Here is a 23,659-nt window from a genome sequence, read left to right on the forward strand (position 1 = left end):
TGCCGATGCTTCTGGAGAGATCAGGTCACACAGAAAATCATTTATACTGCCTGTAGTAGGTGTGCATTGATTTCTTCCTTTCCAGTCGTTTTTGGGGATGGTTGGGTTTTAAAGCAGGCTGTTTCATCAGCTTTCCACAAATGCCTGTGCAAGTGCCTTGTCTCACCTGCCCTGATATATTTAAGCCCATGGATCTGCATCTACTTCTGCTGGGAGAACATTATCTAATAATTAGAATGCTTCATCATGTACATGTGCTTATTTTGTGCTTATTTTGCCCTTAGCTGGGAACTGTCCTCGGAGAGAGGAAAACGGTGATTTATTCTTTGTATGCTGGGAAAATTGCTTCCAGGAGAGACTGAGGGACATGAAAGACATGCTGAGCAGCTCTTGTGCTTGACACTAATTGGGTACGGTGTGTGAGATGCAGATTTGTCACACAGGCAAGTAGCATGAGAAATGTAGAAACACTCCTAGGTGAGTGTAGGAGGGGCTCAGCAATGGTACATATTCAGAGCTGCAATTGTTCACTTAGTCATCACATTTCCGACAAGTTAAAACACTCCCATGACACCTCTTGACCCACCCTCACTCGTATCCAAAAGGTTGGTTAAATTAGTTCCTTCTGTCAGTAACTTACTTGTTACTTTTTGAATAAAGCCACATCCCAGCAGACTGTGAAGCAGACTCATGGAAGGAGGGCAATGCTTCACCTCAGCTGCATTCCGCAGGCTACAGCTAGCGTAGGCATTCTGTTCCTGAACTCTGAACACTTTTGAGAGAAGAAAAGCACCAAGTGGCAAGTACAACACACTCCTGGAACTCTCCAGGCTACCACTGGGCTAATAACACCCTGATGAGAAAGCTAAGAGGAGGCCTGAGCTTGAGCCACAGACATTTCTGCAGAATCGTAGGTACAGCCTGAGCCATTCCCCTGCACCATCTGCAGATTTTTCCTCATTCAGTTCCCTTCTGTGGCATTATTTTCCATAACTAATTCATTATATGAATATTTCAAATTAACACAGTAACAATTTTGCTCAAGCCTGTTAAATTAAGAATCAGTCCAAATTTTATGATTTTAAAATCTAGAAACAGGAGTTTCTTGCTCTAAACATATCTTTTAGCTTGTCTCCTAACCCCCATCAGGAACCAGGCAGAGCACTGTGCTCACCTCTACACCTGCTTGCTTCTTTAAACTTTTACTTCTGGTCAAAATTATATTTTCTTCAAATTCACTGGAAACTTTTGAATATGATGTACTGTAGAAAGCAGACTGAGGGAGTATTGCTGTATTTGATTATTTGCATTCAAAATCTCTGGTTTCTAATGATTACTGGGCCAGTGGCAACAGAGGCTGAAGATACACAAAATGACAGTGTCAATTGCAGCCCCTCCTGACAGACTCCAGAGAGACGTTGTTTCTCCTTCTTCCCAGGGATACTATTGCTAATAGCAGGCTGCCCTGCACACTCTCCAATCTCACAGGTTTCCTTTTCTTTGTCTTGAGTATAATGGAGGCATTAAGCAACTGTCCTTGTACATCTGCTGACAGGCTGAGTCTGTACAGACCTTGACAGACAGCATGAGATGCTGCTACAGCAGGTCTGGAACTCCTGTGGCTCCTGAGCCACCAGCAGCTGTGTCACAGCACAGCCTGCGTTGTTTAGACATTGTTTGTTGCATCAAGTGACCAGTGTTTCAACAACCACTCTCCTGTGAGACCAGAAGCTAGGAGAAAAAAAGCCATCAGTCTCTCACACTGCTGAACTCCCAGAGGGTCCTTCAGTGCATGCTGAAGCTTTTGTGCAGGAAGGCTGCCATCGTGTGGCCTCATCCCTGGCCATGTGGACAGGGTGCAGGAAGCCCTTACTTGCAGCCTTGCTCCAACCCTGCCCTCCACACCTTTCCACACGGTGTTTTTCTGTTTTACTAGGCTCTGCTGACACGCAGCTCCGCAGGCATTGGGGCCCACAGCCTGCCGGAATGAGACCTCTTGGGGCACAGCAGGTTGTCTGGCTGCTGTGTGATAAAATGAGGAGCTCTGCACAGTGGGAATGGAGCAGAAGTGAAGACCAGTTCAGACTACCGCCCTGCAAAGCAAAAATGTCAATTCATAGCTCAAACTTCTTTTTGAAACACGCCAAGGTTGTGCACAGCAGCACAGCAGCTTAAATGGCAAGTGTCTCTTTAAGGCTAGAGATGCAAAGGTGCAGCACTAACCTGAACGTCACAGCACCTGCAGGGTCACAAACCTCAGCCAACTGAGGAAGTGGTTACTAGATTTTAATCCAGTGTGGTTTGGAAAGGAGGGAAAGTGGACCTAGGACTGGCACTTTTCTCTGTGAGCTTTTTCCTTCCCCAACCAGTCTCTAAAAACAAAGCCTTTGTTTTTGAGCCTGGGGTTTGGTTGGGGCTCTGTCTCAGGAGATGGGGTAAGATTTGTGTGTGATCAGACAGGAAAAGAGTAACTGTTGTAGCAAAGCAGATTTATGGACTGTTTAATCTGGTTTGCCTAACAGTCTATTAATTAACTGCTGTTCAAAGGCATGCACAACACTCAAAGACAGCCAGGGTGCAATCCTTATTCCCACAGAGACGCACAGTGATCCACACCTTAAGAGTTTTTCTGAGCTACAGGATGGGTGGTACTAGGGTAGGTTGGGCAGAGGAGAGCTGGGCTCTTCCAGTGCAGTTTCTGCAGTCACCACTAAATCCAGAGCTACTGAAAAGCTACTTTCCAAATCCTAACCAGAACAGGCCAGTTTCTATTCAGCTTCACCTGCAGTTCATCACATTCCCACTGGTAAATCTGAAGAACCTGTGTTCCATCACACCTACAGGCACATCATCAGTGCAGTTCCTTTGTTACTAATACAGAAGTACTTGCCCTGCTCCCAAATGGCTATGAAGAGCATGGGGACAGCTTGGAGTGCTGAGGATCTGAGAGAGCAATGGGGAGCAGTGAACTGAACCCAGCTTCTGGCCTGATGGAGCTCACAGATCCTGCTGCAAGCACAAAGGATCAGTGTGGGGTCTGAGGGCACTCTCCCACCCACCACTCTGCCCAGCCTTCCACTAGCAACCTGCAACAAAAGGGGATCAAAATCACCTCTCCTCATCCTCTCAGTTCCCCAGGGTCCCTTCCCACCTCCATTCTTCTGGTCTTGCCTAGGGCTGGGAGCGCCTCATGGAAGCAGGAAACACAGGAAGCCTGAGGGGCCATACCCTGCTCCAGCTGATCCTCCCTGCCACACATCCAACTCTATTCATCAGCAGGACTCACAGTTTGGCCTATCCATTGTTTCCCCAAGATCTTACTCACAACCTTTTGCTTCAGGATGTACCCAACAAGAATCCTGCCCAAAAAGAGAGCTGTCAGCTACTGGCTGGTTCCACAGAGAGCCCAGAGATGATTTACTAGAACCTGGAATTATTTGAGAGATCTGATCCAATCCCTTCACCTTCAAATACGTGCTTTGGATCAGACACTACAACTTTCATGGGGTATGCCAAGCTTGAATTTAAACTCTCTCTTCTTGCTAATGCCAACACAGTATCACCTTGTCTCCTGCCCAAGGTTCAGTGCTAATACGCATTCCCAAACCTTGGAACTGTTAACTCAAATGAAGACTGCAGGAGCTCAGACCATCCAGCAGGCAGCCAGCACCCAAAGCACACTGTTACTACTGGAGACTGCAAACCTTCCTCAAGCTACAGATGTGGCTCAGGCTCTCATGAAACTGCTCCATTCTGACATCTTCCTAAGAGGCTTCACAACAGCCTGTTCTTCAGGTCAGATGCTGGGAAAAGGTCTCAGACCACCAGCCATCAACTACCATCAGCCAGAGCTGCAACGGTGCCCAAGAACCCAGCTCTCCTCAGACAAGAGGAAAGTGTGCTTTAAAGACACAGAGCACACTATCATCTCCTGCTACCTTAAACTTGCAGTGAACAGCACCACTAACTGCACATAAATCAGTCTCCTGATTTAGAATACACAAAGTCCACTCCAGAGAAGCTCAATTCAGGTTCCTAGGGCATCGTATTCTGAAAAAAACCACAGTACAAGGCAAAAAGCCAAGTAGAATCCCCCCAGTCTTTAAAACAGTTAAATCTATCAAAGCTCCGTCTACTACATGGCTCATACCACAGCACCTGCTGGAAAAAGCAGTTTGAGCCTGGGACCAGGAGGCTTCTCCAGCTCCCAGAGATGGTCTGTAATACTGAGACTCCCTGAAAGGGAAACTGTAAGCACTGAATTCCATACAGCCATGAGCTGATTGGCATCCCTGGAGAAGGCTGATCCTACAGTGCTCAGCCTCTGAAAGTGTCCTGGGAGGAACAGTACCTTCCAGAAGATATCCCTATACAAAACTACTGTGGCCACACCAACTGCATGGCAGCACTCCTGTAAGAAACTCTGGGGTCAGAGGAAAAAGCAAGAACCATTACAACAGCCCATCAGGAGACCAGGAAAGGATCTGAGGAACATGGCACACTACTGGCTGGGAACAGGAACAGGCAATGGTTCTCAAGTGAAGAGGTCGGTCCAGCACCATCCCTGTCCCAAGGATGCCTGTGGCACCCTCTTGTCTCCCATTCAGTCTTTGGGTGAAAAATATTAGGATAATTTGGGCAAGAACTTCTGGTGGTCTCTAGCTCACCCAACACATGAACACATGCTCGTTCAAAGCACAGCTAACCTTAAAGTCAGGTGAAGCTGTTCAGTGTCTTGTCCAGACAAGTACTGAATTTTCTCCAAGGACAGAGGTCTCAGGACTTTACTCCAGCACATCCAGAACAAGGAGGTGGATGGGCCACAGAGTAACTGCTTCTGAGAAAAGAGGTAGGTGCCTTCCCTCTGCCTACCAATCTTGTATGACAGCACCACCTCTCATCATTGGACATAGACTCCAAGTGAAAGTGCAATGATTCATAGCTGTTCAGGTTCCGCAGGGCTGCTTTGAACCACTCATTTCCACCAGAACAGACAAGCCTCCCAGATGTACAGCCCACCCTGACAGAAAAGCATAATTGGCTAGGTGAGCTGAGGCAAAGGCTGGAGAAGCACTCAAACAACAAAAACCAAATTATGTTCTCTTCCTAAGGAAAACAAAACTGTGAGCTTGAGTAAGGACCTGTGTTGAGGAGCAACCAGCTGCCACACCTGCCTGTCTAAAAAAACATGAATAACACCATGCTGTCCAGGAAAGACTGCAGACATCACATCATTGCCATAATTCGGTTAGAGAATGATATATCAAAACATTTAAAGCCTGCTGGGAAGCATAAAGATCTTTACTGACACAAACTCCATGGGCTCAACAAACATTAAATATGAACAGTGTGTCTGCAGCTCTAAATGCCTGCTGAAAATCTGAGATAAACAGAGCAGTGGTGGGAAGGGAAGAGAGATTTCCTTCTTGCCAACTGCCTCCCTACAGAGGACAAGCACCTCCTCCTAGGTGCCAGCAAAGACACTCTCCTGTGGCACAAACACCAGCCAGTCGAGCCTGCTACCCCCACCTAGTCTTGACAGCATGCACAGGTGCAGGCTTAGACACCCTCCAAACCATCGGGATCACCAGATGCTCAGCTCCAACCCCAGCAGGAGCACAAAGCACCTCAAAGGCAAGCTAGGTGACTCCTGGAGCTGACAGCAGCCAGGTCTGCGGCCCCTGGAGTGCGTTCCCTCCCACCACAGACCCCGTGCGCGGGGCGCCACACGGGCCCGTGCCCGCGGGGCAGGCGGACGGAAACGGAAGGGCAGGCTCCGGACATCCACGCCGGTGGCAGGGACCCGAGCGTCCCGCAGCCCGGCCCAGGCAGGCAGGCAGGCAGGCAGAGAGCAGGCGGGGCAGGAGCACAGCGGTTTATTGGCAACACAAGCAGAGGCGGCGGCGGTGGCGGCGGCAGGCCCCGAGCGGGGCGAGGGCGGCGGTGCTCCGGCGAGGAGGGGGCACGGGGCAGCCCCGGGCCTACGTCAGCGTCTCGCCCTTGGTGACCTGCCGAGAAGAGGAAACGCTTCAGCTGGGGCCGGCCTCGGGCCTCAGTTCCCTCCCCCGTCCCGCTGCTCACCCGTGCTTCGATGTACTCGATCCTGCGCTCCAGCGCCGTCAGCTTCTCGTTGAGGGTGGCCAGCCGGGACCGGCACGACATGTCTGCGGGGAGGCGGCAGTGAGAGACCGCGGGCGCCCGCCTCGCCCGACGCAACCACCTCCCGCCGCCGCCCCAGCGCTCTCACCGAACGAGTTGAGGAAGTCCGCGATCTTTTTGATCGAGCTGGTGATCACCTCGATGTACTCGCGGTTGGCCCAGTCCTGATGGATCTCCCGCTGCACCGGGTCCTCCTGCACCGACATGGCCGCCGCCGCCCCGCCGCGCCTGCGTGCGCCACACACCCTTCCACCCCCCCCCACCGCCCCCCCACGCCTGCGCCGAGCCGCCGCCGCCACAGGCCCCGCCCGCCGCCCGGTGCCTCAGGGAGTGCCGGCGGGGCCCGATCCCGCCGCGTTGTCCTCGTCGCTGCTGCCCGTACTGCTCCCGCTGGCCGCCTCCTGCAGGGAATGCCGCCATCAGCCGAAGCTGCTCCGGTCCCGGCCCCGCCCCGCCTGCCGTCCCTGCGCTACAAGAGCGGCTCCAAGCCGCGGCAGTGTCCCTTGTGCAGAGGTACCTCAGCAGGGCTTTCCGCGGAGCCATCCTCGTCGGAGTCCCTCGCTTCAGAGGCTTGAGACAAAATTTCTTCTCCCTAAGTGGAAGGCAAAAGACCTGTACTGAGGCATGCAAAGCAGCCAAACCCTGCCAGGATGGAACAGGACAAAGAAGCATCTCGTTGCCATCATAAAAAGAAAACTTTTCAGTAAAAAGCAGGCTTTGATTGCCCTGCTTCTGCAGTGAAGGGTATACAGTAAAGAAAATGGCCAGAAGAGGCTTCAGTTAAAGCCACACAAGAAAGTATGTGGAGAAGTGTTCAGGTGACCTTCACCTCTTCCTTTCTTTGCATATGGTCCTTACTACTGAACAGAAGAAAGGATCCCTCGGACTCATTCATTGCAAAGAGTAACAACTGGCCCCTTAAGAAGGAATGCCCCCAGAGGTGCCATTAACCTTGAAATAAAGTCTTCCTTTTTGCTACACTAGCCATGTCTCTATTAACACAACACAGACAGGGCACACTGAAGTTGGCCTTTTAGCTCTACCTGCACACAAGAATCCTCCAGGCAAGGTCAGCATTGTCATTTCCCAGGTTTTAATTGCCCCAGGCAGGACAGTGATGCTCACCTGAAGATCTCGATTTTTAAGGATGCCCACCCAGAAGGCCTCCTGGCAGTGGTTGAATGCCAGCATTGCCTTCACTCGGTACACAAACTGTTCCAGTGACTTCTTCAACAAAGGCACATGGTTGGTCAGTCCAATATCCTGGCGAATCTAAACATGAAATAGTACAGCGTGACTAGGGTTGATTCCCTCCTGACCATTGTGGCTATTTAAAAAGCCACTGGATACACAGACAAGCTTTTTGTCTAGGGCACCAAAAGATCCTTTGCAACATTCCCAACAGCCATATCCACTCTGGATAACCACAGGAGCCTCAGCTTTTCTCATGAACCTTAGAGAGAGACTGCTACCTCCTCCACACAAGTCAGATGAATTCTACTGACCCATAGGAAATCACTTTATAAAGAATATGCTTTTTCTTTGCTCCATCATCTCAGAAAGATTGAAAGATTGGTGCCACCTGCTCTGTTCTCCAAGAAGAAAGCATAGCTCTTCATGCACAGACCTCACACAGCTGCCATCTTGCTCATGGCAGTGACAGTTTGCTTGCATACAAATGTCTGGAAGCTGCATCACTGCTGGTACTGGTGGTATGTGCAGCTGATAATGTTTGGGTAAGCCTGGAAGTCTTGAAAGTGTCCCTGCTAGGCAGGACCTAGCAATCATCAGCACTAATCAGAACCAAATCAGGGAGAACATTACTAATGAAACAATCAGCCATTGCAGTGCTCCCAGGTCTTGGAACCCACCCAACTCTCTGCAGGCAGTTTGGAGACTCAAAGTGCCATGGCATTTACAAAAAGTCTGTCTCCAACTGTCCTCATGTCCAGCATTAGATATGTAACCAGAAGAGAGGCTTAGCATGGAAGACTAAATGACAGGTACTTAGGAAATTAGAGGTGAAGCTGATTGCTGCTGTCTGCTGTGTGCTGCTCTTTAGAGATGCCCATAGCAAGGGAGAGCAGCAAATCTCAGGTAACGCTGCACAGGTTGTTTGGTATGACAGTGAAATCAAGACTGGTTCAACAAATGTTGGTGTCAGCTGCTCTTCAAACAGGTACAGGGCTTTCATTGCATGTATTTATTTGCCTAGATTAGGCTGCTGTCCTCTCATTCTTGCAAAAACAATTTAGCACAGAGACCTGTTCAGGTTGCAGCAGATATAAGCATGGCAGTAAAACGCAGGTGGTCACTAACTGCAGTTACATGCTCACAGGGGCTGTGAGGTATGGTGCTTGAAAATGTTAGTCAAGTGCAAAGACAAGCTGCAATCATGTTATCCTGCTTACAAGGTGAATTGTCACTTTAAAGCAGGCATAAGGATTTCACTTTCAAACATTGGAAGAACGTTTTAGCATCTCCAGGATTTGTGCCATCTTCCAATTCCCCCATGTGCCAGTAGCTACAATGGCCCTTCTGATCTCCAGCTAGACTTTTATGCTCCTGATACCTGCTCTGGACTAAATCAGTAGCAAATCTAGTTTAGGGAGCCATGATAATAGCTGGCTTTCTCTCTTCAACTGCTTTGGCAAAGATCCCTTCTTCAACATGATTTCTTGAACCTCTTAGGAGTCAAAGTCAAACACATGAATTTCTTTCTAGTTGTCTTTTAATCCTCTCCTTCCTGCCTGCCCCAAGTCTCCTACAGCAAGACTGGCAGACTGTGTTACCACCTTCCTCCCCTCCCTGTGCTCTCTTCTCTTGTATCAACATAACATGCCAAAAAAGGCACCTCAAGAGGACACTGGGTAAAGTTTTCCCCTTGTCTACCTCCTGTTGCTGATTCTTCTGACTTGCAAAGCTGTTATCTTTGCCCAAGCATCTCTCTCACATTAGCAATCTGGCATCTGCACTTTATGCAAGGTCTCTAAGGTCTTAGCTTGTGTCCTCAGAATACCCTCTTACAGATGCCAACAACAAAAGATGTCAGAAACCTCTGTCCTAGGAAAAAAAAAAAAAAAGTATGCTAACCTGATCTGACATCCAAGTCAGACACTTCCAGATCAATTACTTCAACTTTTGGGCCATTAACTAAGGCTATTTCTCTTCCTCTCAGAGCTTTTTGCTTGTACAGACACTGCTGGAAGTCTGTCTATGCACTGGAAAAGCACTGGGAGCAAAATAAATAATTCTTAGGACAGGAGTTTGCTCTGCAGTTAGAACTTATCTTACCTTGGAGTGGCCACACATGTGATGAAGTTGTCTAGTACTCAGCTGCAAGGTTTTCAGCAAACTCTGCACATCATCCTGCAATAAAGTGGACCAGCAAATCATTCTCAAAGGATTTTTCCATAAGGGGAAACAAGAATAAGGAAAGAGTGCTAGCCCTAGCAATCCTTTCAAAGGGTTATGGGATACGTATGCATGACATCAGATGAACAGGGTAAAGCCACAGGAGACTTCTACTGTGTATCTAAGTCAGGTAACTGGTAATGAGAGTATGACCACATGTTTGTAAGGCCAAACACTTTGAACTGAAACTGATTTTGAATCAGTGTTAAAAATCAAGATGAACTTGTCACATCCTCCCATGAGTGTAACCTTCTGAAATAGGGGAACCAGGGGAAAAGTATAAAACAGAGTGCTGGACTGTGGAGTTTGAAATGCATTCAGCACAAACTCTGGATACCAGTCCTCTCTATTGAGCACGTCTAGGGGGACTTCCTATATTTGATACCATTCCCTCAAGCAACTATGAGGACAGATCTTGCATTTGTAATAGAAAGGATTTATCTGTAAGACAGACAAGTTGTGAAGGCTAAGCCAAAGACTGAGTCTTGCTGGTAAAGCTGGATTGGTTGCAACAAAGCAGGGGGAATAAAAACTGTTCTTGCTTGTCACGTTGTACACTCATGCATGTTGTCCTGCCCAAAGCTCCAAGAACTACTGCAAAGACACCAATGTCACTGTCCATCTGGACTGCAAGCCCCCACCAACCCGACTGCTCACATGAGCATCCTATGTGGTGAATGACACTTTTGTGGTAACAATTTTTGAAGGAGATGGAGGTTGAAGGGCTTCCTTTGCCAACAGTGAAGTCATCCAATCAGCAGAACGATGGGCAAGTTGGGAAACAAGTGACCTGTTAGCTGAGAGCACTGGATGGGCAGGTAAACAGGGCTGAGCACAGATGGAGATGCTAAACATGTTTGTCATGAAGCATCATGCCAATATGTGACAAGAGACAGGAATCTCCTTCTAGCAAGCATCAGCCATGCTTCCCAACATGGTTCCAGAGTTGTCTCCAAAAGGCTTACCCTATGCTTTTTAAAGCTGTAGTCCAGGAGAGGCATGGCAAGCTTCAGGAATGCTTCTACAAAGAGACGGCCGTACTACAAAAGAACAATAAGTAGATCAGAAGGCAAATTTAAATTCCTTTGCAAAAAACCATTACAAAGTCAGGTAAGGTAATGATACATTCTTTCAAGCTACCCCGGAAACTATTCTCACTTCAAAAAAGCCTGTATTCATGTGGAGGCTGTTCTGGAATACACAGGATGAGTAAAAGGTCTCACTTTAATCACTGCAAAGAGAGGCTAGAAGGACAAGGTCTCATCCTTGTACACATCCCTTGCTTTATTCACTAGAAACCAGGGAATAAAGCTGAACTAAACACAAAATGTTAGAATCACTATACACATGTACAAGTCCTAGCTAGAAAAGGGAGAATTGCAGAGGAACTCATGATCTTTATGGGCTCCAAGGGAGACCTGTCCTCTGTAAAGTCTCTCACTTGGAGTACGACAGAAAAAGGAGAGAAAGGGTCTAAAGTCAATAATGATAATTGCAGTTTGTGTGGTTGTGCCATGCTGTGAGGATTAGTGGAAGACAGTTTAAACTATAAGAAACAGCATCTGCTTCTACCACAGAATTCAGCAACCACTCCACTGGAAACAATGATTAAAGGAAGTTGGTACTTAAACTGCTCTCTTCATTTCACAGAATCACAGAATGTCAGGGGTTAGAAGGGACCTCCAGAGATCATCAAGTCCAACCCCGCTGCCAAAGCAGGATCACCTAGGGCAGGTCACACAGGAACACATCCAGGCAGGTTTTGAACGTCTCCAGAGAACGAGACTCTACAACCTCTCTGGGCAGCCTGTTCCATGGCTCTGTCACCCTCACTGTAAAGAAGTGTCTCCTCATGTTGAGGTGAAACCTCCTGTGTTCCAGCTTGTACCCACTGTTCCTTGCCCTGTCACTGGGCACCACCAAAAAGATACTGGCACCTTCATCTTGACAGCAGTTACTTTGAATTTTTACTTACCTTCAGGCAGATGTTAAGGACAAGCCTACTGTCAAATACCTGCTTGGCCACATGGTGAAAGAGAAAAAAAAAAAAAAAAAAAAAAGAAGAGAGCCAGATCAGTCCACAATTCTAAAGGAAACAGCCTATGAAAGAGAGCCTTCGTTACATACCCTTCATTAAAGCATGAAACCTGCTCTAAGGCAACATCCATTCTTAACAGGGAACACCACATAAACGTGACAGGTAGTGGCTTGGGCAGAAGTAGATGCCAGGATGGCTATTGGTGATCTAAGGTGCACCTTCTACAGATGGCACAAAATTATCTCAACAAGTCTGAAGTTCTTAATAGTTTGGGATGCAAGAGACCAAAGTCCACCTGATAAGAAAGTTAACTACATAACGGACAAAGCAAAACTGAGATGTGCAAATGTATTCTGGAGGACATCATGAAGCTACTACCCCAACAGTGCCAGCTGACAAAAGACACCAGAAGTCAGCATGCAGAGCTGTGAAGATACTCTGGTGCTGCTATGGATTGCAAAAGAAAACCAGCTGGTCCAGCTCTACTCTTTATGCTCTCAAAAGGCATCTGGAGTACAGGCAGGGCCCCAGTGAATGCTGCTGTGTAGAAGAATCCAGCTCAGTTCACCAGAGCTCAAACACTGAACTTGAAAAGCTGGATTTGCCTATCATCACTTTGGATATGATAAAAGCAAACAGTAACAATCAACCTAAGCAAAAAGAAAAAAGTGCAGCTATAGCTATCTTCTTCTGCTCAAGACATCATCACACTCAGTGACACTGCATGTACCAACTCCAAAATTGATGGAAGAGAGTATCTCCTCCAGTGGGGCTGGCCTCAAGTTCACCACTGCAGGACGACAGGAATTGTCAGCAGGATTCAAAGGAAGATTATATGTTACCATAAGAGCAAGTGAAGTGCTATCAGATAAGCAGTGAATGCAGGTTACAGACAGGAATCCAAACCTCCTGCTCAGAATATTTGCCTGCTTTCAGCTGAGTACATAGGAGGTCTCCCTCTGTCAGATGTTATTCCAGATCTACATGAAGGATTTCTTCTATCTGCCTCCTCAACAGCTGGTAATGGTATCTATCACACACAAAACACTGTACTGCAGAATTCAGGTGTTCTGGACTTCCTTACATCATCCTGTCCTTGTGGAGCTTTATTTGTGTGAGAAGCATGTTAGCAAGGTGTGTGGGCTGTAAGAATTAAGTAGTATTGAAGTGAAAGCTAAATGGAAATGCCTGCACACAGATGATAATCAGCTTTATTTACTACCTACAGGTTGTTCCATTAGTCAGCCTTACTTCCTGGTTTTCCCCTGTGCTCATGAACCTGGGGATACTGGGCTTTGCTGGGAATCTGAAGGTAAATCCAGAAAAACAACCAGAACCTCACCTTGACTAAGTTAATGAGGATATGGAAATTCCGCACAGCAATGTTCCACTGCAGCAGCTTCTCCAGTTGCACCTAACAGGATGCAAGGGGACAAATAATCCAAGGTAGTACATTCTCTCTCACCTTGCTGGATGCTCTCTCAGCATTTTTTTGTACCCAAAGCATTGTTGTTGTTTTTGAAGATAGGCAGATAGGCGCCACAGGCAGATTTATCACAGCAGAACCACTTAATAGCAATTCCAGCCTCATCAGTCCCTGCATGACTTAACATGCTAAGAGCTTACACACTTCTTGTTCTCCTAGCAGGTCTTGGTTGCAAAATAATTCTGTGTTCCCACACAAGTGTGCAGAACAACTGCACAGCTTAGTATTTTGCTGATTGTCACCTGTTTCCTGATTACAGCTTCTGCCAGATTTGCTGGACTTTTGACATGGTACAAACCAGAAAACAAAAAGGATGCTACTTGTACGTTACCCTGCAAGGTCTGGCTGATGACTGCATTTCCTAGACAAAGTTCAGAAGTAGATTCCTTTGCAATTTTTCCAATCATTGTACTGTACAGTTTAACTTTTGTCTTCTTTCCCTCAGAGTCCAGGGCATTTATTTTCCTACCTCACTTGAGTCTGATGGTTTCCCAGCTGGAATGCTTCTCACTGAACTCTCTAGCTGAGCCATCATTACTTTGAAGAAGACCGGGAATGTCTGCCTATGGACAAAGTGAGATCCAAACTAAAAGCCAGCTCTGTTCTGGGGGCAAGAAGCCTATCTGGATGCTCAGTGTGGAAAAGTTGAAGGTTACCCAGCTGGGCACTCTTCTCAACAGGAAATCACAGCAGACTGACCCTTGGATTCACAAGCATATCATTGCCCAGACAGATGGAGAATCCTGGAAAGTCACTACCACTTCCCCGTTATGGACCACACACAGACACCACCCATCCTCTTCTTCGTAGCTCTGAGGATGCATAGTTAAAGGTTTGTGGCTGTCAGTATAAGATAATTTTGGTAGTTCCAAAGTGCAGCAATTTTGGCCATCCTTGCTTAAACCACACTTCCGAATTCCTGTGGTAGGAGCAGAAACATCCCAAGTGTGCTTCTGCACACTGCATACCAACCCAGTATTGCCTACAGCCACCCCAGGCCTCTGAGGCTGACTTCAAACTCCTTCAATCCCCCAAGTAGCACAGGAAGAGGCAACAGACCTGACAACAGGCAGCAGTTCATCCTCCAACTGGCTGACAAACATTAAACTCAACATGGTGTTACCACACAAGGCCATTCCACCGTAACATAAAGCTCACCATGTGCTACCCTATTGCATGCTGCCCAAAGAATGTTTATAAATGCCCCAAGCAGCCCACAGCAGTACTAGCATGAAACCATAATAGAGCACAAAATAAGAAATTAAATATAAAAAAGCAGAAATTGCCATTGTACATCTCATGAAATTCCAAGTCTCCATTGATATAATTACCTGCTTAGGGTAGGATAAGTAGAAGAACAACCATCTTTGGCAGAATTGATCAGTTCAGGAACACCAACACTGGAAATTTCTTCTATAGCTTTCAAGATGTCATCTGTGTGCTCCAGGTAGACACTAAATCCAAAAGCAGCTTAGTTAATCAGTAAACATTATGCAGGATAACACAGCAAGTTCTTGAACACTGCCATAACTGCAACATGTGGCTCAAAATTGTCAAGCACACTCTTATGCCAATCTTAAGACAATGAATCAAATGTAGGAAATCTAAAGCGGTACTTTCAACTGTCACAGCAACCATGATCTGAAACAAACCTGGATTTAATATTTTTTCATTCTTGTATTTAGGAAAGACAGGGTGAGGAAGAGAGGAGTTGCCCTTTACGTGAGAGAACAGCTGGAATGCCTGGAGGTCCTCCTGAGGAGGGTCAACCAAGAGCTTACAGGTAAGGATGAAGGAGCCAACCAATATAGGTGGCATTGTAGTAGGTGTCTGCTACAGGCTACCTGGATCAGGAGCAAGAATTAAAGAAGTGACAGAGGAGCTGATGAGGAGAGGTGCTCTGCTGGACTTCACACCTTAAAAAAAGGGAGGGGTTCTTGGGGATAGGAAGGTCAAAGGCAGCCTTGGCTGCAGTGACCATAAGATGGTGGAGTTCGGGATCCTGAAAAGGAGCATGACAAACAGAAGATCATAAACCTGGACTTAAGGTGTGCAGAGTTTGGCCTCTTTGTGGATCTTCTTGACATGTGGAAGGGGCCTAAAGGAAAGAAGGGTCCAATAAAGCTGGCTGATATTCAAGGTTCAACTCCTCCTAGCTCCAAGTTAGGAAAGCCAAAGCCCTCCTAAAGTTGAACCTGCCAACTGCGGCAGGGCAATAAGGGCTTCTTTAGCAAGTGGAAGACTAGGGAAAATGGGGATCCACTGTTGAATGGGGCAGGGGCTTGCTGATAAAGGACATGGAGAAGGCTGAGGCACATGTTGAAGGCCTGAAGGCCTTCATCACCTCTGTCTTTACTAACAAAACTGGCCTCAAGGAATCCCATGCCTCAGAGGGGAGCAAGTACAGAGCCAGAAGGACTGTGGAAGAGGATCAGGTTAGGGAATAGCTAAGCAAACTGGACATATACATAGGTCCCCAAGCCCTGAGTACTGAGGGAGATGACTGATGCCATTATGAGGCTACTTTCAGTTATCTGAGTGATCAGTGATTGGCCAAAGTGCCTGAGGTCTGGAGGAAAATGAACGCCACTCCTGTCATGAGGAGTGTCCAGGCTGGAGACAATATCTTGAGCCTCACCAGAGCAGTGCATGCAGTGCACTGTTGAACTGGCTGCCCTTCTCTTGGTCTCCACTGGGCTTCACCCATGACTGGCAGAGGAACTGCTTTGCTAGCGACGCTGTAAAAGATAAAGGATAACTTACTGAAGGAACAATCCAAGACAATTTTCTTCTTCCATATAAGGGCAGTGACTCCAAATGGCATTTTGAACGTCCACAATATTGCTACCCCCTCGAGATATCTGAACTCTCCTAAGTCAGAGTGCATTTCCCCTAAAAAGCAATAAGGCCACAGGGACATCTATCATGATGATAAATTTTTGCACAACATTCCTGGTCTGAAATATCTGTTCACATCAGAACTGTGATTCATCTCTGGCCATTTCTCCCTGACAAACTTATGCTAAGCATTGTTTGTTTGTTTGATAAGTTCTACAGTGTGCCAACTATCTGTCTTTAACTAGGGCAATATGCCACCCTTGGGATATCCATTTCTAGAAACAGAATTCCCATAACAAGTGACACGAAAACCAGTCTGAGATTAGAGGTTCTTCACACGTTACCCATTTTCTCTTTCTTCCAGCCAGTCATTGGTTTCTCAGCAATGGCAATCAGGAGCTGAGTGAGGATGAATGCACAGTGGAAACTGGGAACACTCTGCTGGAAATTCAGCAGGTACTGAAAACTTTCACTGGGGATGACAAGAAAGGGAAAAACACTAGACAGGGTAATCTCTTAGAAAGACATAAATAAAAAGGAAGCATTAGGCCAGCTCAGATCCAAGGTCTCCCTAGCCCAGTATTTTGTCTGCCATTAGCAGATAAAAATTCAGTCACCCAGAAACTCTCAAGCCCTAGTCACTTTAAGATCCTTATATATTGTTTTTGCCTAGTGTTCCTACCAGAACAAATTCATTCCTTCTTTGAATGCTGCCTACTAATCTCCTAGTCTCAGACAGCATTCAAACAAATGAGATCCATAGACAAATGCATATTTGATAGTCCAGTAGGTTCTTTTCATTAGATTTGACTGCATTGCCATTCAATTAAACTCAAAGCTCCCTGGATATAATGTGGTCTCTCTGAGAGCTTGCAAACACCCATTTACCCATAATGCCCACATAAACTAGGGAAAACTGTTTGAAATTACTCCCTTTCAGAGCTTGGGGAATAATGATTTTACCTTATCAGCTCCTCAAGAGGAAGAAACTCTGTCTCTTCTGGCTTTAGCCTGTCTGCAAGCACCTGGAGAGCTGACATTAGCAAGTCATTATTTTCAAGCTGAGAAAAACCATTCCTGAGAGGGAAGGAATAAAAAAATAAATAAAACAGTTTGTCATCAGAAGAGCAGTATCAGGCACATTTTTGCAACAAGAAGAAAAGAAGATGGATATGCAAGAACAGCCCTTCAATATCAAAGTTATAAGGGGACACAAAAACCTGATTTTGACAGCAAATTTAGTTCACATACATTTTATCTTTTCCAGGGAACAAAAAACCTTGTTCAGGCACAATGCTAACTTTTCAGTTAGACTGAAAACTTGGCTAAAAGGGGACTGGACATTTCACCTAGGTGGAGATCCTTATATTCTAAACCAATGCTATGTAGACCTGAACAAAAGAAGATGTCTCATGACAGTTGCTGTACAAGTGCAGTGATAGTGGCTGGTCACCTCTTTCAATTACCAGTGTCCATGAAATAACTCTCAGGATACAAGTTCTGGAAAGGCTCAGATGAATCCACCTTCTAAATACATAGACTGAATACCTGGACTTGATAATGGTAATGCTCAAGTGTACCTTTAACACACAAGTCAATTAACAATCAGTAATATAAGAGGGCTTGATTAAATGTATGTAAAAGGAGTTGTAATATGGCTGCTGGATTTAAATGGCTGGACAGCTAGCCCAAATATATGGCTGCCTGACTTACAGAATTGTGTTACTCTCTATCCAAACTAAACAACAGAACAGATTGTGAGCTGCCTCTTGGTTACAAAGTGGGTCAGGTTCTCTGCTTTACCAGATGGGTACACTCAGGAACAACCAGCATTCATACTGAATGATGATTCATATTAATAAGAAAATTACCAGTCTGGCAGAAGGAGTGGATCAGGGTCCCTTAGGCTGCAGTAATGGCCAACAGCAGAAGGAGAGCTCAGACCTCATATTTTTTACACAGTTACTACTGTTGGGTATTTTTAGGTACAAAGGTAAAACACTTTCTGTATATAGATTTAATTGAGGTTCAGAGAAAAACTTCTATTCTGGATTACATTAGTAGATGCAGAGGTCAAATCCAGGCTGCACATGCATTGTGGAGTTTGACATTTATGAATCCAGTTCAAGTGCACCAGCAGCACAGGCGTTTTGTGAATCAAGTGCACATTCATCCATTCCCACTAGCAAAAGAAACTCATTGCTCAGGATTCAGGCAGTGACAGTTTCACAAAGGACAGGGAGACTTAATGTGTAAAGAAATTCCAAGATCCCTAAGGCAGAATGAGAGCTGCACAAGTTCCAGTGTGCCACTTACGCTGGTCTTGATCCAAAACCACAATGAATTCTACCCAGTTCAGTCCCTCACTGTGCTTTCATTGCTCATTAGCTACAGTTTATTTAGCTCGGGATCAGGCAATGAAGTCTGATATAACTATCAAGTGCGGAAGTCTCCAGCCACTACAGCGTGTTGCTCTGCATGGCTGCCAGGCCATTTGCTGGGTACAGACACTTTGAAGAAAAGGAACAGGAAGAGGAAGCAACAACAGACTATGCTCATTTGGGTGGCTGTGCATTCATTTGTTTGAACTCACCAAGCAAATAGGGAGCGAAAAGTTAGTAACAGCTGTTGGTAACAAGAGGACATCAGCTGACGTTCCTGGATGTTCACTCCTGGGTTGTCTTCCACACCCTGACTTTGTGTCGCAACTGCCTTTATTATAGAACAAATTCATTCATTAAATGCTATTTCCAAGGAAAGATAATGGCACAAAAATCCAGCTCTGTAAATTCCATGTTTACAAAACCTGAAGAAACCTTTTTCTCCCACAAACAAAACCAAAAATACTTTTAGAAGTAACAAAGCTTGACGGTTTTTTGAGTCAAAATGGTTGCCCATTTACCTGGAAGTAGTTGTGCATGTTCTCCATATGATTACACAGTGGCTTTAGTAAATTGACTACACAAACAGCAACTTCCTTGGGGGTTCTCTGACATAGGTGGGAAAAGCCAATATCTTTGTAGCCTCTTTCCTGCAGCAAACACAAAATATTGACGTCACTCCAACAGTCTTACCTGAGAATAGCTTTACATCAAGTGTTACCTCTTAGACTACTTCTCAGCAGTGCAATTCCTGGTGTCATACTCTGCCAGGAAAAGCCACAGAGTACAAAAGCTGGCTTCTGCTGAACAACCAGCACCAACTCAGACAAATGGATAACGTTTGATGAAAAGAATAAAATTGATGTTACAAGTAGCTCTTTGACAGAATCATAGAATTATTTAGGTTGGAAAAGACATTTTAAGATCACAGACTCAAACATTTTACTCAAGGACTATGAGAAGGCAGTCTCCACACATGCAAATTAAACTAGGCAGAAATTCTGAGAAACACTTTTCTGGGAAAAGGCGTGGAGGCCACTGACCTGCTCTGTCTCAGCCCAGGCCTACACTCTTGGCTGCTGCTGTACTTGCCTTTGGAAAGGGCACTCTCCTTGTGGAGCCCGGGGTCAGCACACGTTCCAACTTCCAGCAGAGGTCATCCAGAAGAAAGCAAAGTTCAGCAGGCCCCAGCTGCACAACTTCACAAGCCTGCAATTACAAGAACAGTCAGTGCCAGGACCCAGACGTCACTGTAGTGCCTGAAAGCTCAAGATCATCCTTCATTTCCAGTTATGAGTCCTGGCTTAGTTAACCTCAGACAGCAACCTCTTTGGTAGGTGATAGTGGTTTATGTTTCCTCCGCTATTGGTATGGGGCATTGGCTCTGGATACTCAAAGTTAACACAAATCTGGTGCTCTGAACACAGCTGAGGTAATGTCAGTAACAACTGCTGAGAAATAAGCTCTCACAGATTAAGACAGGTTTAAGCCCAGTCACAATGCACCGAATAGCAGTCAAGAAGTCATTTGAAAAAACAGCACAGAGCCCAAGAGTTTTGTCAAACAGTCTTCCAGTTGGCCTGTGACCAGCATGCACAGAGACTGCTGTCCTTGGAGCAGGCCAGGTTGTACTCCAGCCTTCCATGGCCTTTTCACATTTTATGAATCTTACTGTGGCCTAACAAAATTAGACTCCAGATGGGCTCAGACGGCCTAAAAAGAGGGTAACAAAATTAAGCACTTCTGCTTTTCACATCCATCCATAGCAATGCAGTTCTATATAAGCTCCCAGGTGATTAACAGGGCCCTGCCCACTGAGGACACATCCACCACACCAGTCTCATATATGTGCTGAGTTCTTGATCTGCTGATGCCTGGAGATACTTGCCCATTTGCAACATGGGCTGTACTTAATTGTCAAAAGGCAGGCCACATTTTAGTGTATTTAACATCCTAGAGCTTAACAGCATTCAATACTAGAGCCCCTTTCTTTGAATGAGGCCTACACATGTTATACTACATCTTTTTTTCTTTTATGCAACATTTATATTACTTTGGTTTTAATGTTGCCACACTATGTGTCTGCTGTTCTGAGGAAAGTCCTATTTTTTTTCAGTGCCCTGAAGCACTTTGGTTTCTTTGGGGGTGAATTCTCTCCTGGTACGTTGCTTGTAGCCCTACACCAACACAACATTTTAATGCAACAGAAAGGACTGAGGCCTTTGAGAAAGGCAGTTACACAAAGCCTTGTCAGTATGGTTTTACACTATTCTGTTCACCTCTGTATGCATCTCTGTGTCCAAGATAGACTTTGTCAGCAGCCCACAGTGGAGCACAGTGAAGACCTCAAGGTCTAGCTCTCGGAAGTACGGGCGATAGCTCTGCAGCTGTGTCAGAGGATTTCCTGCTTCTCTCTCAGCAGCACTCTGAAAAGTAAATGGCAGAATTAAGGTTGCAATCTGCAAGACTAAGACTTTCTAGCTCAAATAAAGATTTTTTTCGCATAGATTTGTGCATTTTGTGCAAAATGGATTAATCTTTGTTATCTCTTTTCCGTGAATCAGTGGCCACTGTGAAAGCCTTGCACCAGGAGTACCCATAAGCACCATGAGAGATGAAAGCAAATCTTTGATAAATACCAGGGTTGTAAACTATGGGATGCTCTGTTGCCTCTGGCTAACAATCTGTATGTTCTTAGAGATTGACTCCACACAGCCCCATTGTGGGAGCCAATGTGTGTTACATGTGGCTTTACAACAGCATTTCTGTAATCTGTAGTCCTGGGCAGGGCAGGGCATCTAAGGACTGGTCTGGGACGAGTACTCTAGTTCAGTAAGAAAACTATTCCCTAACTATTTGAGACTTAGCTTATTCCTTGTTAATTTAAGTGACTTTGTTGTTGTATCTGACTCTGTTATCACATATCTACAATAGCAGGAAAGTAGAAGCATATTTGCCTGGCTGAAACTGATAGAGTAGACCTACCTTCTCCAGCTCAGAGAGCTCAGCATCAGGCTGGTTTCCTTCAGAACTGTCATCTGCTTGAGAACGATCTGTTGAGTCAGCTTTGCTGCCATCAGCCTTTTTTTTCCTTCCTTAAAGAGAAGAGCAATTCAGAAACGAAGGCTATACTGCTCAACACTAGACAGCACTTGTAGCCAGGGAAGCAGCACAGGTTATACTTCTATCAGGCCTAATAAATTATGGAGCAGGAACTAGTTGTGTGTCAACTTGTTTTAGTCAACTTCATAAGCAACCTGGAGAAAGGAATGCTCAGGGAAATCCCCAAGGAGTGCAAAGTCTGGCATATACCTTCAGCTGCCATTTTATAACTGCTGTGCTGATGAGCATCAGAGACTTTTGCTTTTGTGTCTCTGTGATCCTTTCTGGGGGCCAGTCCATAGATGAAGTGAAACAATATCAATGAGTCTTCATCTTTTATTGCATTATTTTTGAAAAAAGCAAATCAGACAGGAGAAGGTCCTTCCATGTCACGATAAAGCCTCTGAATCAGACTGGAAAGTGAATTTGATAGGTTATGTCTCTCCCAAAGTAGAGCTTCTTGTTCTCTTTCTACTGAGGAATAGTCTTAGGCTAGATTTTATGACACTGCTTGAGCTGATCTAATGGCTCAGGAGTAGTCCTGCTCCTTTTTCTCCTCCTTTCTCCTGATCTCAGCCACAAACAGCTGACACTTGCCTTGCACTGACTCAGGAAACCTAACCATTGGTTAAGCAGTCAGCTTGTTTGAATAGCAAAAATTTAAACCAGCAATAAATAAATAGCCAAAATAGCTCCCACAGGAGCAGGAAATCAGGCAGCTGAGAGAGCAGGTGCGAGGTGGACAGAGAAGCCCTCCCCTCTTTGCTGGCAGTAAGCTATTTAATTTAGGTCAGCTACGAGATGCTGCACACTCAAAGGAGGGGGAGCAACGCTGGTGTCAAAACCATACGCTCTCAAGGCTGTGGTCTATGGCCACAGCACTCATTGATTTTTTACAAGACAACACAAACCAAGCCCAGGAGCCTCTTGGTCTGGCCTGGGCTTACTAATCTGAGCACTTCTGCTCCTTCAAAACAAAGGAGCTCCTTGATTGCAGAACAGAGCCATAACTTCCCTTCTCCTTACTTAGTCACTCTTATGTGACATGTCCAGTCCCTGTAGAATGGGTTTGGCATAGGACAACAGGGCTCTTTAATCCGTGACCTCTTCCACTCGTTTTCATTGAATGGAATGTGAATTTTTGTCCAGTTTGGCTTGAAGGCAGACATGTTCCCAGGAAATGTTAATCTAAACTAGAACAGAACTAGAGACAGAACAAAGCAAATCTACATCATCTTGAAAAACTGAAAGGTGAGTTCTGTTTCTTCTCTGAGAATCAGCAATGGGAAGGGATGAAGAAAGTGTTTCCTTGTGCAGTTGAGCCATGACAAGTTTCCTAAGACATCAGTTAGGCACAACCTAAAGGACAGGGATTTGTGTGGCAGCTCAGTTCAGTAGCAGACAACTGCACAAACCCCACCAAAGGCAGAACAACTTCCTGCTGCAGAAAACACTTTGACAGGTGAAGAAGTCAATGAAAGCCTTGGGTTTTCATAGTTTAATACCAAGTACCAGCTTTCCCAAGGAGACAGACTATCCAACACCCATTTAGAGTAGGATATTTTTACATCTCCACTTAAGCTGCAATAGGAGTTGGTCAGGAAAGATTTCAAGCTAGACAGATCTTGCTAGGAATTCTGTGCTTTATGCACACACAGGTGCCATGGCTGCAGTGTAATTTGCCTCTGTTTTCTTAAGTGTTTTAATCTTCCTTACCATTCCTTTTTCTTGCTGGACCAACAGCGTTAATGGACGGTACAGCCTCCACAGCTTCAGAATCAAAAGTGGCTGGTGGTGGGACATAACCAGGGGTTGCTGAAAGAGGCAAAATGTAGAAATGGGGTTAGTTCAGCTCCTGAATGACAAAGACAAGCATGATACTATCCTGGTGAACACCCTTCTGCTCTTATGCTTAGGTGCATTTAAGCTCCAATTAGCTTTCTCATATGTCTGCACTGCAATGGAATTGCAGCTTTTTGCATTCCTCCAGCAAGGGAGGATAACAAGTGCTCAGCTGTCCTTGAACATTAGTCCGTGTTGGAAAAGCTTAGAGAGCTGCTCTAGTGCATCTGAGCCCCTTTCTGGGCTGGCCTTATGCTCTTAGAGCAGCTTTGGGAGCACTGAGGTTGCACATCGGATGAAGCTGGTCTGTTGGTTTACAAACAGCTCTCAATGGATAGCTCTGAATGGATAGTGGAAGGTGACAGTGTACTCTTCATTATGTTTATCTTATCAAAGACC

The 23,659-nt window shown here is 45.7% G+C and overlaps 2 protein-coding genes across 2 annotated transcripts in view; both read right to left on the reverse strand.

Moving 5' to 3' along the window:
• Nucleotides 1-5,952: 5,952 nt before the first annotated feature.
• On the reverse strand, nucleotides 5,953-6,370 carry BRK1 (BRICK1 subunit of SCAR/WAVE actin nucleating complex). The gene is made up of 3 exons (XM_054387475.1): nucleotides 6,248-6,370; nucleotides 6,082-6,164; nucleotides 5,953-6,008 (listed from the first exon to the last, which is right to left on the reverse strand). Exons 1-3 carry the CDS (start codon nucleotides 6,363-6,365, stop codon nucleotides 5,982-5,984), a joined length of 228 nt encoding a protein of 75 aa, XP_054243450.1. The 5' UTR covers nucleotides 6,366-6,370; the 3' UTR covers nucleotides 5,953-5,981.
• Nucleotides 6,371-6,482: 112 nt separating this feature from the next.
• FANCD2 (FA complementation group D2) overlaps nucleotides 6,483-23,659 on the reverse strand; it is a 41,590-nt gene continuing 24,413 nt past the window's right edge. The window contains exons 26-43 of the mRNA XM_054387622.1: nucleotides 23,135-23,233; nucleotides 21,302-21,411; nucleotides 20,596-20,742; nucleotides 19,409-19,525; nucleotides 18,838-18,966; nucleotides 18,529-18,647; nucleotides 16,899-17,012; nucleotides 16,280-16,407; nucleotides 15,736-15,835; nucleotides 14,429-14,551; nucleotides 13,567-13,660; nucleotides 12,954-13,025; nucleotides 11,549-11,587; nucleotides 10,539-10,613; nucleotides 9,454-9,528; nucleotides 7,285-7,431; nucleotides 6,677-6,751; nucleotides 6,483-6,560 (exon numbers count right to left, since the gene is read on the reverse strand). Coding sequence (XP_054243597.1) covers nucleotides 6,483-6,560; nucleotides 6,677-6,751; nucleotides 7,285-7,431; nucleotides 9,454-9,528; nucleotides 10,539-10,613; nucleotides 11,549-11,587; nucleotides 12,954-13,025; nucleotides 13,567-13,660; nucleotides 14,429-14,551; nucleotides 15,736-15,835; nucleotides 16,280-16,407; nucleotides 16,899-17,012; nucleotides 18,529-18,647; nucleotides 18,838-18,966; nucleotides 19,409-19,525; nucleotides 20,596-20,742; nucleotides 21,302-21,411; nucleotides 23,135-23,233 — 1,841 coding nt within the window. The remainder of the gene's footprint in view (nucleotides 6,561-6,676; nucleotides 6,752-7,284; nucleotides 7,432-9,453; nucleotides 9,529-10,538; nucleotides 10,614-11,548; nucleotides 11,588-12,953; nucleotides 13,026-13,566; nucleotides 13,661-14,428; nucleotides 14,552-15,735; nucleotides 15,836-16,279; nucleotides 16,408-16,898; nucleotides 17,013-18,528; nucleotides 18,648-18,837; nucleotides 18,967-19,408; nucleotides 19,526-20,595; nucleotides 20,743-21,301; nucleotides 21,412-23,134; nucleotides 23,234-23,659) is intronic.

Source organism: Indicator indicator, chromosome 15 (genome assembly GCF_027791375.1).
Source record: "Indicator indicator isolate 239-I01 chromosome 15, UM_Iind_1.1, whole genome shotgun sequence".
In the NCBI taxonomy this organism is placed as follows: domain Eukaryota; kingdom Metazoa; phylum Chordata; class Aves; order Piciformes; family Indicatoridae; genus Indicator; species Indicator indicator.

Bases quoted from the DNA above. Each gene is read 5' to 3' on its own strand.
- BRK1 (XM_054387475.1), bottom strand. From the start codon at position 6,365: ATGTCGGTGCAGGAGGACCCGGTGCAGCGGGAGATCCATCAGGACTGG. The intron at 6,165-6,247 runs GTGAGAGCGCTG...GCCTCCCCGCAG, and splicing joins GGACTTCCTCAACTCGTTCG to ACATGTCGTGCCGGTCCCGG. The intron at 6,009-6,081 runs GTGAGCAGCGGG...TCTTCTCGGCAG, and splicing joins TCGAGTACATCGAAGCACGG to GTCACCAAGGGCGAGACGCT.